This window comes from Triticum aestivum, chromosome 1D (assembly GCF_018294505.1).
Source record: "Triticum aestivum cultivar Chinese Spring chromosome 1D, IWGSC CS RefSeq v2.1, whole genome shotgun sequence".
Taxonomy (NCBI): Eukaryota; Viridiplantae; Streptophyta; class Magnoliopsida; order Poales; family Poaceae; genus Triticum; species Triticum aestivum.
The window spans coordinates 61,174,248-61,189,011 of record NC_057796.1 but is presented as its reverse complement, the minus strand read 5'-3'; the positions used below and the strand labels follow the sequence as shown (position 1 = coordinate 61,189,011).

At 43.6% G+C, this 14,764-nt stretch overlaps 1 protein-coding gene across 1 annotated transcript; it reads right to left on the bottom strand.

Moving 5' to 3' along the window:
* Positions 1-4,833: 4,833 nt before the first annotated feature.
* LOC123180294 (homeobox protein knotted-1-like 10) lies at positions 4,834-11,698 on the bottom strand. The gene is made up of 5 exons (XM_044592291.1): positions 10,949-11,698; positions 10,702-10,821; positions 10,455-10,596; positions 5,414-5,667; positions 4,834-5,330 (listed from the first exon to the last, which is right to left on the bottom strand). The coding sequence occupies exons 1-5, from the start codon at positions 11,153-11,155 to the stop codon at positions 5,133-5,135; spliced, it is 921 nt and encodes a 306-aa protein (XP_044448226.1). The 5' UTR covers positions 11,156-11,698; the 3' UTR covers positions 4,834-5,132.
* Positions 11,699-14,764: the final 3,066 nt, after the last annotated feature.

The window sequence follows — 14,764 nt, the reverse complement described above, 5'->3', positions numbered from 1 at the left end:
ATTGGACTACAGAGGGGGCAGCGCCCCCATCTCTTTCCTTCTCCCTCTCCTACTCCTTCCTTCTCTCCCCTCTTGGAAAAGGAAGGGGACTCCAACTAGGATTGGGAATCCTAGTTGGACTCCCCCTATAAGCGCGCCCCTCCTAGGCCGGCCTCCTCCTCCTCCCTCCTTTATATACGTGGGCAGGGGGCACCCCAAAGACACTCCAAGATTTGTCTTAGCCGTGTGCGGTGCCCCCCTCCACAGTTACACACCTCGGTCATATCGTCGTAGTGCTTAGATGAAGCCCTGCGCCGGTAACTTCATCATCGTCGTCGCCACACCGTCGTGCTGACGGAACTCTCCCTCGTTCTCAACTGCATCAAGAGATCGAGGGACGTCATTGAGCTGAACGTGTGCTGAACGCGGAGGTGCCGTACGTTCGGTGCTTGGATCGGTTGGATCGCGAAGACGTTCGACTACATCAACCGCGTTACTAAACGCTTCCGCTTTCGGTCTACGAGGGTACATGGACACACTCTCTCCGCTCGTTGCTATGCATCTCCTAGATAGATCTTGCGTGATCGTAGGTAAAAATTTTGAAATACTGCGTTCCCCTACATCTTGCCCATTTTATGTCCAAAATCTAATTAACCTTCTAAATTTTCTATATATACTAAAGGTTATCATGTTTTTAATAGTACTGTGACTGTTTTACGGTTATTGTTTTCTGTGTTTTCTGGCAAGTGCGCATGTTCTGAAATTAAGCTTCTTAAGAAAATGAAAATTATAATAAGGACAGGCATGTTTGTTATCTTCATAATTCAGTCATAAACTAATGGTCTTAGTTATATGGTGGACTTTGATTCTACCTCAAGGAACAAAGTTTTCATCCTCTGTTCGGGGTTATTCAAAGCTTGCCATTGTTTTCCAACAAATTACTTGCAGAATATTAATGCCATCATATGCTCTAATTCTCTGGTAGGCTGATTCATTGTGCTCATTCGATAATTCTATTACATCAAGTTTAGGACGATATTGAGGCACGTGGCACCAATGATACATACTCGTGTGGTGTCATCAAGCGTTAAAGAACTAGAAAAAGATTTCACAAGGGCAATTGTTCATGTTCTTTTCCTGTTTCCCGTCTCAGATTTTTATCGGTTCTTGTTTCCAGCTTCTTTGTATCCATAGCCTATTAAGTAGTACTACAGTTGTTGCTTGTGAGGGGCCTAGCAACATTGCTTCATGCTGGTATAGTTTCTTTCATATTTTCTTCAGTTTGGGGACAACAATAGTTCTATGGTCCTGCATGTATAATAGATGTACCCATTGTTTCGCTTGCTCTGCTCGGTTGAGTTCTTCTCTATTTCCCTTTTTAATTTCTGACCTTTATGAAAGGAAAGGGGCAAGCGCTTCGCCTAAAACACCTAGGTACCAAGCCTGCCTTTGTCCTCTGCTACATTTTGCACAATCTGTTGCTTTGCCAGCACCTGATATACTTTTATATTTAAACGCAGCAACTCACCATGCCCTAAGAGCGCTCGTCGCAAATTCTTTGCTTCACCTTCCAAGACCAAGGGAGCTGCACTGCCCGAGTCCATAGTCATACCTAGATGAGTTACTTTATTTCCTATAGCTCTATTACTTTTTCCTTGGAACGTGTCTCTCTATTCCCCTTTACAATACCATGCTCAGGAGGCAAGAATGAAAAATATGCTTGAATTGTAATGTGGGTCCAAAGAAATATGTGTGAATGGAATAAGAACTGTTTATAGTTATTGATACAACATCTTCGAGTATATAAATTAGATGACACCAATATCTGAAAGTTACTCGTGTCTGCTTCCCCTCTTGAAATTAACATTTTGTTTTGAATTTTTGGTACTTTAGTAAGGTCACTCATCAAGGAAGTATCTTCTCGGTACTTGCATGATGAAGGGAAAAAAATGGTTTTCTAACTGCTTTGAAAAGTACAACTGTACAAGTATGCGACATAATAATGTCTGGAAATTGGCAAATGGCTGCATCATTTGAGCTATTTTGGCGTCTCTGCCATCTGATTGTTGTTCAGTTTTTCTTTTGAAATGAGGCTATCTAGAGTATTTCAAGTTGTGGTTTAGGAAGACAATTGTTGGTTATAGTGAATGACTTTGTCGGACTATTTGTTCATTTGGCTATCTTAATGCAGTCCCATGTGCATACATTTTGCAGGCATCAGTGAAGGTTTGGCAGGCAGAGAGGGATTGCTCAAGTGGAAACAGAGCAAGAACCACAAGGAGCTCAAGATATGTGCCCGAATAATATTAATGTACACTCTTTCAATACATGGCTTACTCTTGGCCTTTGCGCCATTGGCGCAACTTGTCATCTAGTAAACTCAAAGGATCCTTGCGTACAACTCACACCTTGGGCACCAACTATCGGTATTTCATAACCGACAATGTATTTGATCAGAGAGGCATGCAAGTGGCGAATCAACATGGTAAGGTGCAAGAAGGGAGTTTACCAAGGTTCAGATCCTCCTGGAGGAGGTAATTAAGGATCAACATGGTATGGCATGAGACTCCTCCTTTTGGTGGTTGTATTGCTCGAGTGCTCACCAGCGATAAAAAAGATCTGTTTCTTGGATTACACGCTCATGGCCTAGTAGCAGAGAGAAGGGAGATGCTTATAGATGAAAACCCTAGCTCTGGGATGATCGAGAATGTGACCCCTCTCCACCCTCGGCCCCTAAGATGATCCCTAACTTGCCTAGTATACGTGGTCAAATGGGCCCGAGAGTCTAGCTCGGCGCTTGGCCGAAGATAGGACGAGCCCACGCCTGGGCCGACCCGCCGGTGTTCAGAACCTCGCGAGACTATTATTTGAAGCCATGAAGTCCTTCCCCAAATAAAAAGGCTTAATTTCCCTGTTGATGGGTTCAAAACCAGGCACTGTAGTTCAGGCTGGATTCTAGCTTGAAACCCAAGTTTAGCTCGGGAGAGCCTATTTGGCGCTTCAAGCGCCAGGTCATCCGCCAGCACTCGTGCATAGTCAGTGGGCCAAGCGCCTCACTCGCCCGCTCTCCTTGGCTCGCTTTTTACTCGTTTTTCTATTACGGTCGGGTTCACCAGTGAAAAAGTTCCCAAATTTAACAAAAGTACAAAATTTTAATAAATATTTACGAAACAAAAGAATGTGTGAGTATTTGAAAAAAATTCACAAATTCAAAAAAATGTGAATTTGACAAAATGTTAAAGTTATACAAAAAACACAAATTCGAAAACATGTTTGTGGATTTGAACAAAAGATTCGGAAATTGGAAAAAATCAATGCTCGTGAACTAAAAAAAGTTCACAAATTTTAAAATTCGTGATTTTTTCTAAAACAATCATGTATATGCAGAAAAAACCATAAATTTTGAAAATTCCTGCTAAATAAAAGAGTATTCATAAATTCAAAAGGCCTGAAATTTGGAAAATGCTCACTATGTTTTTTTAATAAAAATAAAGGAAAAGAGCGAAGAAAATGGGATGAAAAAAGAACCCGACCGAGTGAAAAAGTGGAAAGAAGTAGAGATAAATGGGGAAAACAAACAAAAACCGCCTAAAATCTACAAGAAAAACCCAGGCCCATAAGCTTTTGGAACCTTCCCAAACCTGGAGGATCCTCCGAAACGCTTAAGGCCCTTAGATGGGCTAGCCCATCATTACGAACAAGTTGTGTGTTGCGTACCAGTTCGCTACTACTGACTCTGTGCATTTAGTTTTTCCCTCAAAAAAAAAAGACTGTGCATTTAGTTTATTCGTTTTATATTATTCGGGTTTATATAGTTTTTGGGTTTGTATGGTAATGATACTTCGGTAAATATGGTATGAGATTAAAATATGGTTCTGTTTTGGTATATCTTGAATTATCTCGGTATGGTTTCTGTATATACCATAATAACCAAAGTTGACACGAAGTTGGAAGTAACATACTTTTCTATACAATTAGTATATAACTATGTATAAATATATATGCATGAATTCATGCCTTGATGATTGGTCATGCATGCAAATGTGCAATGCATACTTTGTGTTGTTTATGGACGTGATTAGCATTTTTTAGAGAAAAATAACAACGTTATAAGAAAAATGGACATGCTTAGCAGGGAATATGAGTCCTGCACAAGAAAAATGACTATGTTACAAGTTCTTTTGGGCCATTGATCTGCCCATTACTTTTTCTTGGGTCTGAGTGAGCAGATCACAACTACTTTTAATTTTTTATGTTGTACTATCATTCATAAGTCAGTGTATACGAACAACGGTAGCAACTTTAACGCCACCTTGACTAAGTTGGCGAAGAGCAGATGTAAGGTGTATATAAGATTGTGTTTGGTCATGTGGATGTTGGACAATGCAAGCAAGAAAAGCTCACGTGCTCGACTGCTTGTTTGTTTGTCGCTCAAGAAATATAAACATATATTTTAATTCGATTAACCCTTGCTGTATTGAAAACCGTCAACCATAAATTTGGTTCGGTTAGATTTATTTTCATTATGATTTTTTGATTTGGTTTGAAAATGCACAAAGTAGTACTATTGTCAGGCGCCATCATCACCAACGTCTGCTTCGACTGGTAGGTTCGTAGATGAAGTAGTCGGCTACTTCATGTACGAACAATCAGTATGTGCGTTGTAATCTGATCATGTCATCATGTCTCTAATTATGATAGTTGTCCTTCTGTTCATCTAGTATACTAGAGCTATGCATGCTAATAACGTTTTAATCATGAATTAATTCACTAGAATTAATCATAAATTTGCCTAATTTTCCAACAGACTACTCCTTCATATCGAGAGGGACTTCACAGGGCAACCGCTGGGGATACAAACAATCAGATTAATTAATTAGCTATTGTGGTAGTAGCTTGAGCAAAGTTTTTACAGGTCACCTGAAATTTCGCTTGTACACCATCACATTTCAGCCAGCTGATTACAGCGCCCATACATATACACAATAATTTCGACGAAATGGTCATGGGGGCTATTCATCCATTTGATTAATAAATCTTTAGTATCTGATATCATCCATTCATCATCCCTCCCTCCCTTGCTACTAATCACACAACCACCGTGTCTGTGTGCAATAGAGCCAATAAGCTTTATGGCCAATCATCCATCCATCTCATGGCCCGATCGTGCCCGTGTCGAAGTAGAGTGTCGTGCCGGAAGAGGACCCCCCTCCTCCGGTGACGCCCTCCATGAGCGCGAACCGCATGTCCTCCGACGGCTTCCAGTGCCGCTTCCTCTGGTTGATGAACCAGTTGTTGATCTGCTTCGGGTCAAGCCCCGTCATCGCGGCGAGCCTCACCTTGTCCTCTTCCTGCAAACATCACAGTCTCCATCTATGAATGATGATCGGCGATCAAGGCTGATGATGCAGCTGGGGTTGGAGATCTCATTTACCGTGGGGTAAGGCCAGCGGTAGTGTGTGTTCCACCAGTCCATGAGAGCAAGCCGAGCGTCCTTGGGCAGCTTCCCTTTCTTCCTCTTCTTCAGGAACTCGGAGCGGAGGCGGCTGAGGCAGCCGCTGTACTTCTTGAGCAGCATCTCCTTGAGCTCGTGGTCAGCCAGGCGGGAGCTGTGCTCTTGCATGCCGGCGTCGGACCCGTCGGCGTCCCCCGAGCACGGCTCGTCCTCCGACGACCCCACCATTTCATCTTGCATTATTGACACAATGGAAATCAGACACGGGTTAGACAGAGTAATGTGTTGTGTCAGGATCAGGTTGCATGGCTGTGCTACAGTATATAGGAGATCCAGGCTTGGACTGGAAAGAGGTACTACTACTTCAGAAGCAGAACAAGACAACATCAATAAGCAGATAATCAAACCCAAGGTGCTGTTGGACACTTGACAAACAACAATTTGGGAAGCTGCAGACAGAAAAACTTCTGAAAAATGTCTCAGGAATACATGACCAAAGGAAATTCAGAACTGAAAATTTCTCCATGAGGATGTGCTATGCCCGATTGGTTAGTGACAAGTATTAGTCTGTATTATCTAAAGGTCAATGTGTTCTGCAACACCTAATGCATCTAAGAAAATAAGATGAAAAGCATGCCACTTTATCTGTCGAACCCTATACGAATGAAGAATTGCTAGTGCCAAGCTGACTAGTTTAGTTTGTGCTCCAGGAAACAGAGACTATTTAAGCACCTTTTCGCCGTGACCGAGTTTTCATGGAGCTATCCCTACAGCTGTTGCCTCGTTAGGAAACACTTCCTGTGCTGCAATCAAGTTCTATGTAAGCAAATGGCTCTTTTGTATTGTGAGTTGAGTTTCAGTAGTACAAGTTGTACCTTCTAAAACCAGGCATCAGAAAAAAAACTCTTCAACCTTTCTTGCTATGGATGCAACTATATATATTTAGGAACGGAGTTTGTAGTACATGTTGGATCTTCAGCTAAGACCTCAAGGCTTTGCATAGTCAGAAAGAAAAGAAGCATTTTCAAACTATCTAGGCTTACTCGCGTCATAATAAAATAAAAGGTCTAGCAAGGACACAAAAATGGAACAATTATGCTAGGTGACATTACCTATATGGTTATATGTAATTCCAACAGCTATATGTTTTGAGCCGTAATAAATAGATGTTTACTGCTTATTCTCCGGGTTTTTTCCTGCTTGATTGGTGTAATGAACATTATTGGATAAAAAGAATATGTTTTCAATTGGCAGGTCATGTACTCGTGTACGCAGGTCATGTACTCGAGTACTCCCTCCGTCCAGTACTAAGTTGTACTAACCTTCAGACACTTATTTTGGGATGGAGGGAGTAATAAATAAGAATATTTGGATGAAATTAATCTATCTACACAATATCTTTTAACAATTTAGTTGTGCATATTTCAAAATTCTAACAATAGGGCATTTTCCTGTGAAATATCTATTGGAGGCTTAAAATTTGTGTTCAAATAGTACCATAAGTAAATGCATATTGTGCGTTGCAATGTGACATTTTAAAGTGACGACACACCTAGTTGATCATGCTAACATCATTTCCCACATCGCCATGCCATCTGAGTTTCGCCACATGACGAGGTTTGCAGGCTTTGTTTCACAGGGTTCTAGACCAATGAGCACCTTGTGCGCGTGAATGCCTATTAACTCGTGGAGTTTGGGGAATCATATTGACTTGGCTGTCTATCCCCTAAGGGCCGACGCATGACTTCTCTTTGGAGCATTGGTGGAACAAAACTACCCTTAACCGCGATAAAGCCTTCTGCAGCCGCTTCACCGAAGTGAAGATTTATGTGTTGTGGAATGTGTGGAAGGAGCGAAATAGGTGAACCCTTAAAGAGACCTCCCTTATCATGCTCGATATAGCTTATCTCTGAGAACATTAACCAGAGTGGGTTGGCTCTCACACCGGAAATGTGGCTTAGTCTTTTTTCTGTTTATTAATTCTCTTATATTTTCTTGCCATCATGAAAATAACCATTTCTCATTTTTGATATTTTCTACCTTAATGAAATGGGTAGAGAGGCTACCTTTCCTGTAATGAAAATTAGAATGACAGAATTGATGGAAGGGGCACACTACAACATGACAGGCTCAATTAAGAAAGTCAAAATATATGGGGAATGAAAACATAAATTCGAATCTTATGTTAAGCGCACAAATTACGCATAAACAATTGCTTCTGGGAATTCTGTCCATTTCTATCTTACAGATAGATCATCTCAACCTCACTTGTGCAGAATAATCATGGAAAAAACAAATATAAATAAAATTAGAATAGACGCACCAGTACCTTTGTTGAACCCGAGCAAACTGACCATACCTATGGATTCTTAAGGACTAGCATGTGAGCGCTTACGGTAATGTTTAAACTATCGTGAATATAGTCTGCTATTTAGTGATAATTCATACATGTGACCTAACTAGACCGAAAACCAAATACATGTATTTGTACTTAAGAATTGCTAATCTAGTTGCATATGGTATCATTAACTCGGTCTTCTTTATCGAAAGAATCATTAACTCGGTCATAAATTGTTACTCCGTTAAGAATTGTTACTCCGTCGATACTTTATACATGTGACCTAACAAAGTGGCATGTATTTGCACTTAAGAATTGCTAATCTATTAAGTATGATGTATAGTCACATAAAGTTCCAACGAATGACTTAAGGTCGACATGCATTTCCGTTATGCGTACTAAATAATCCAATTTCTCAATGATTTGCAACCTTAATTAGGAAAACAGCCTACGCATGACCAAGCTCAACATGTATGGAGTTAATGATTTAACGTGCAAGGTTGAGCGGACAAGAGGAGCGGTGTTTCCTCTGCTCCATTGATGACGGCGGATCTCGGCGGCGTGGCGCAGTGGAGACTCGGCGCCTGATGAGCGGAGAAGGACTCGCGCAGGAGGGTGACGCTGCCTGGCGTCGTGGTGGCGTCGGCGGCAGTTAGACCGGGCAAGGTTGATGCAGCAGTACGGCTCTGAAGATGGATTGATGGCAGGTGGCTGCGGCGGCCTCATACCCGGCAGGCGTCCTGGTTGAGAAGCACGCCAGACTGATGGGTGCCCATACCCGGCAGGCGTCCTGGTTGGGACCTAAGTCTTAGATGTTAGGTTTGGCTGCGAGGTCTGTTTGGTATTAGGCCAAGACTTTCAGCGCCCCTACATCAACTGGATAGGGATAGCGACAGATGTTGCTTAGTTTGGTGGCTTTAGGCTTATTGTTGTATAACTCTGTAAGGTCTTGTGTGAATAATTAATAAATTGGCCGTATGCATCGTCCAGATGCAGAGGCCGGGGGTCGTCCTCCTTTTCTAAAAAATAAAAAAAATGATTTAACATGCACACAGACCAACTTCCGACTGTTTCGTTCAAATTATCTCATTAATGAGAGAATAAGTGGTATAAAATTGATAGGGAACTAGGAAATTTACTAGATACTTAAAGATCATGTTTCATGCTCCTTTGTAGTACCCAGTACATATCTAGTTGCCACTTGGCATTGTACCAAATACACTAGAAGGCAGGAAAAACAAAAGAGGAACTGTTTTGGCCACAAGAACTACTGTTACATAGGTGGTATATGCAACACCAATCACATGTTTACTATGTCCCAGCCATCACAGTGAAAAAAATGTCCTTTTGACTTTATTAAACATATGATGTTCCCAAAACTTTGTGTGTTTTCACCACTCCAAACTCAGCTGTTCATGATAGAAAGACAAGTACTTCCTGAAAACCCCTTTTGTTCTTGCCAATATTACAAGACAAAGCTACACTTTTGAGAGCACGTATTTCACATAACTATGATATCTACAAATGTACGCATTCGACATAACTTGCACTTTGGTTATTTGCAGAATATCAATGCTAACAAGCTGCCATGCACGCGTTGGATGTCAAGTGGACCGAGTTTGTCAGCACCACTGCAAACTTGAAAACCTTAGGTTTGTCATATGTTATGTAAAAAAAGTGTATGTCTATGCATGCTTTAAAATGTTTCTTACAAATTGTTTTGCAAAAACATGTGTGGTTATGACAAAACTTTTTCGATGGATTTGCGGATGCAGAATGGCTTAAGAAACAATTGCTCCAAGCAGAAACAGCTCGATATATAGCCTTGCTGATCTTCAATCAGTCAAGTTCTTAAACAAGAGATGGACCTAAAATCCTACTCCTAACGAAACTGCAATTACAAGATACTTATATGTACTAACCGTAAGTGTAACACGCATCCGACGAAATCTCAAGCCCATTATCTTCAAATGAGATTTCGTTAGAAAAATTAATGCCTCAAACTACAAAAACTAAAAACAAACAATACTTACTTAAATTAACAAATTCAACCAAGGCATCATATCTAGCATGAAGAAATAAAAATACTAGCCACAGCAAAATTAATCTTCACTTGCCCCCACAGCAACAACAAGAAGAAAAGCTCCACCATTGGGCACCAGTGATTAACCAGCATGCAAGAGCAAGATTCTTTTCTTTTTCCAAAGCCATCCCATCCCAGCTCTCTCTCAAGTTCCATCACCGGCCCGACCTGCAAAGTCTACATATAGCAGGCTAGTAGCTACTCCTGCCTCACTAGCCTCTAGAGAGAGAGAGAGAGAGAGAGAAGGATCTAGAGAGAGATATAGAGAGAGAAGCATGCATGCATAGGTAGGCTGGAGCTGCAAGGACGATGGAACCTTGGACAAAACCCTACACGAGCACCACCAAAGCTTTACTCTTCCGGCCCCGTAGCCTGACACACCTGCGCCCCATTTGCATGGACACGATTTGACCTATCAAGAACGCACATACGCACGCACGCACGCATTCATCATCAAAGCCACATTCACACACAAAGCATCAGACACTTTCACACACATGACACAACACAACAATGGCGAACGAATCCAAGGCTGCAGAGGCTAGCCGGAGAAAATCAAGGCCCGAGATGCAATGCATGGATGCATGTAAATTATATACCGGAGTGCGGCGAGGTGGCGGTGGTGCCGCCGCCGCAGAGATTAGTGAGCTGCGAGCGGATGGTGGTGAGGAAGGAGGCGGCCTCGTCCAACGGCCGGGACAGCTCCTCCTTGTACCGCGACAGCAGCCGGCAGTAGGCCTCCTGCATGCGCGCGCGAGCCGCGTTGTCATCTCCACATGTAATAACAAGCAAGAGCTAGCGCGCCAGGATTAGTGGAGCGAGCTGCCTTGAACTGGTTGTACCTACCATGAACTCGTCGAGCTCGGGGTCGAGGCCAATCTCCCCGGCGGCTGTGGCGCCTCCGCCGCGCCTCTCCGGCTGTCCGATCTCCTCCAACAGCGCGGCCACCTCCGGCGGTGCGCCCACCTGACAAATCAAGAATCAAACGTGGCAATTAATTTCTGACGATGAGCGGCGCTGAGCGAGCTAGCTAGCTCTAGCTACTAGAGGACTACAGCATGCAAAATGGAGCTGGAGCTGGACACGGACGGACCTTGCGGCATTCGATGTACGCGGAGAGGAGGGAGGGGTAGCGGGGGTGCCCGGCGATCTGCGCCTTCATCAGCTCCGTCAGATCCGCAGGCGGCGGAGGCGGCGGAGGAGAGCTGGCCCCGCCGGCGACCCCCGACGCCTCGCTGCAGGCCGCGCCGCCCTCGCCGCCGCGCGAGATCCCCGGGTGGATGCTGTACAGATCCTCCATCGATCTCCTTCCCCCGCGCTCGCCGCTAGCTGCAGCTCACTGCTCACCTACTACTCAGCACAGCGCAGCTACCTCCGCACCCATCGCATCTCCATGTACACGGACACCAGAACAGATCAAGAAGCGCTCAGTTGGTTACTACCACTAGCAGCAGCAGCAGCAGCAGCTGGATTCTGGAGGAAGAAGAGCGGTGGTCCTTTGCGCGATTCTTGGGGTACGGTATACCTTCCAGGAAGGAGAGGAGGAAGAAGATGAAGAAAAAGGCAAGGAAGGGAGCTTGATTACGGGGAAATCAGCAACCGTCTGCACTGCAGCTTGTGCTGCTTCCGATGCTGCTGCTGGTGCAGAGGAGCAGGGCGGTTGTGATCTCGGCGGTAGCAGCGGGAGACATGGGGGGTGGGCACTGGGCAGGCTTCGGCTTCGGGAGGATGGAGGAGTCAGAGAGATGGAAGCTGCGAGATTGGGAAAAGGGAAGGACGAGCTGCTGCTTGGAGCAATCCTTGGTAAAGTTTTATCGTTAGCTGTTTTCTTTTTCTCTTTCCCGTGGAAAAAATAATATGTGCGGGTGTTTTGAGAGTTGAGGCTTTCTTTCTTTTCCAAAAAAATAGACTTTTCCTGATGATGAGAGAGAGGGGTAGGGGCGTAGCCGCATAGCCGCATAGCCTCATAGGGCAATCGATGAGTAGTAGTCCGTTTGCATGGGGGTCCTTGTTGGAGACTGAAATCTTAGGGATGCCCTTGCTAGGACTTGTGTAATTTCCCAATTTTAACCTCTTAGGAGTGTTATTTTCCTTTTGGCAAGTATAACGTCTCCCACTTTTGAAAGTAAAATTGTGCACGCGACATGTGTCAGTTGCCGTGTCTCTACTCCATGGAGCATACTTACTATTGTATCAACATATCGACTAGAGAGGAGATGAATGAGAGATTCTAATGTATTTTTTAAAAAGACCAAATTCTTCGAAAAAGACAGACTAAACAGAAATAACACAGAGCAATGTGAAGAAATACTGTAAAATAGTGAATCTACTCACCATAGGACTAAAGTAACATGCAATCAGAACTTCTAAACTCGAAAGAGAGAGAGGGAGAGAGGGAGGGGGGAAGAGGTGCAATTCAAAAAAACAGAGAGGTGCGCTAGAAAGCACGATAACAATATTATAGTACAAGTAGATTAGTCTAATGAATAAGCGATACACTTCACAATACAAATGTTGAATAAAAACACACCACGGTGACATGCAGCAAAGACATAAAATGTTCAACAAAGGCTTCAAATAGGGAAGGAGACAATTTCTTCAGAAGATGCAAATTACACAAAGTAAAGCAGTGTGAAGAAATGGGGACGGGGTTTGCTTGATGATGACACAGGGTTTGTTTACCCCCGTTCATGTTGCTAGCACAGCTCCACATCTGAGTTAGAGAGACTGAGCCGCAACTGTGAAGACACAAGTGTTCATCTTGTTCTTTTTAAGCTAAGTACCTCAACTCGCCTAATTACTTTTGGTAAATCTGGAGGTGATCTCCGGACCTTTACAAACGTGTTCTTTGGCAACTCCACGAGTTAGATGGTCTAAATGATGTCTAACCATCTGAAAGACGCACAGTCTTCAAGAGTAATAAGTTTTAGTTCAGATTCTTCAGTGATGCTCAACCACTCTACTTTTATGGTCTAGGTTTGTCCTCGCTTAAGATTCTCTCGAGAACATTGCGAGGATGGCTTCTCAGAATACACTTGTCTTTGTTTCACATGGAACAACCAACCGCAAAATGGTTGGAGTTAGGAGCTATTTTCTTGTCAAAGACGCAACCGGACGAGCCGATATGACGGATGGACGAGACACGCCCACCAACTTGTTGTTGTCAGTTGTACACGGTCAGAAATTTGAACTCTCAAATTCTTCGTAAGGCCGATGGTGGACAGTGCAACTGGCTATGAGGTTGGCAATGAGGATGGCACTATCCGACAGCGGTTGTAACATATGGTAGTTTTGTGGTGTGGGTGGAAATGGTCAGGGCTATGAGTTGCTCCATGGGGTTGTGGTGTTTTGTGTGGCCTTGGTCATTGGCGGAGGTACGGTGGTAATGTGCGGTTCTCCAATATTAGTAGCACCCCTATTTTGATGTTGTCGTCATTCGACGAGAGTTATTGTGCTCTTTGGGCGAATGTGTTAAACCCGACCTTGCCGAATAAGGAAATGATTACATCTTTGACTCGCTTTTTCTCTTTGGATAATTTGCCTTTAGGGCATTGACTATTCTTCTCTGGTAGGCCTTTTGCACAATGTGCATGAGTGGTTGGTGTGTGGTTCGCGGTGGTGGCGGCATTGGTGCGTTGGTATATAGAAGGGTGTGTGGGTTTGATTAGCATGTTGATGGTGCCAAACTGGTCCGGTTTTCGTCCCTATAAGCATTGGATCAACCCATGTCCGGGTTTTATCATGGTCAAGGTTTTCGCACTTTGGTGCATAGTGCTTAGGGGTGTGTTTTGTTTGCATGATGTACTAGTCGGCTTTGTCAGCATGTCTACACTTGGTGGTGCTTGAGGCCTAGTTTAGTTACGAAGCTTTCCTGTGTTAGGGTTTTATCCCAATTGTTCCTTCATTTTCACTAACTTTGGATTATTGGCCTATTTCCTTTATAAATAATTCTGTACTTGGATTTCTTTGGTTGTTTCTTTAGCTATAATAAAAAAAACGAATGCTTGTTTTAGAGAACAAGCAACCCAGCTTCAAAGTAATGAAGCCAATGTTGTTGATTACACATGCAAAAAGCTTGAAAACAAACCGCAAGATTGCGGGTGGAGCACGCTCGAGACCAAACAAGTTAGGATCGCAAACGCCACCATTGTAAAACTTGATCAAGCCGCTAGAGAATTCATTGCACAAATGAAGCAAAAAGAACAAGATCAGTCGATGAAGCACCAAAATGCATTGGACAATAAGATCGTTTCTGCATGGAGGAAATGCTAGTTCTGTCGCACACCTTGCCTGCAAATGCTTGAAGAGGGAATCAATATCCACTCACCCTTATCATGCCACTACACATGGAGGCCATTCACCATCCAGAATACCAATGAAGGATTGCAAGAAAATATACCACCTTGCCTCCACTACTATCGTCGCTCACCGAGAGAAACTCATCACCACATCCACCCCCGAACTCACATCATGTCCCCAGCCCCCACCCTACCCCTGGACGACGCCACCAAGGAGGACCATGATGATGGAGTGCTGTCGTTGCCTGGCCAACACATGCTAGGTTTTCAACCGGGAAATAAAAGGAGGGGAATCTTAACAAGCCATCAAGAGGTAGACCGGCTTAGGAACGCCATCGTCGTCAAGGTCGATGTGAAGTCTAGGAGCTTCCCTAATTCCAGGGTTCCCTCTAATCCATCCTCCAAGCCTTCAAAATCTGGCGGCACATAGTGTAGCAAATCCAACTCGGTCTATGGAGAGGGTAACCGAGAGGAAGAGGATGCTGGGAATTAGATCTGGTGCAACCGTCAGAGGAACCCATGATAATGATGAACATCTGAAAGGATCGATATAGTTGACTAGAGGGGGGTGAATAGGCAACTAACAATTTTTTAGCTTTTCTTTACCAAAT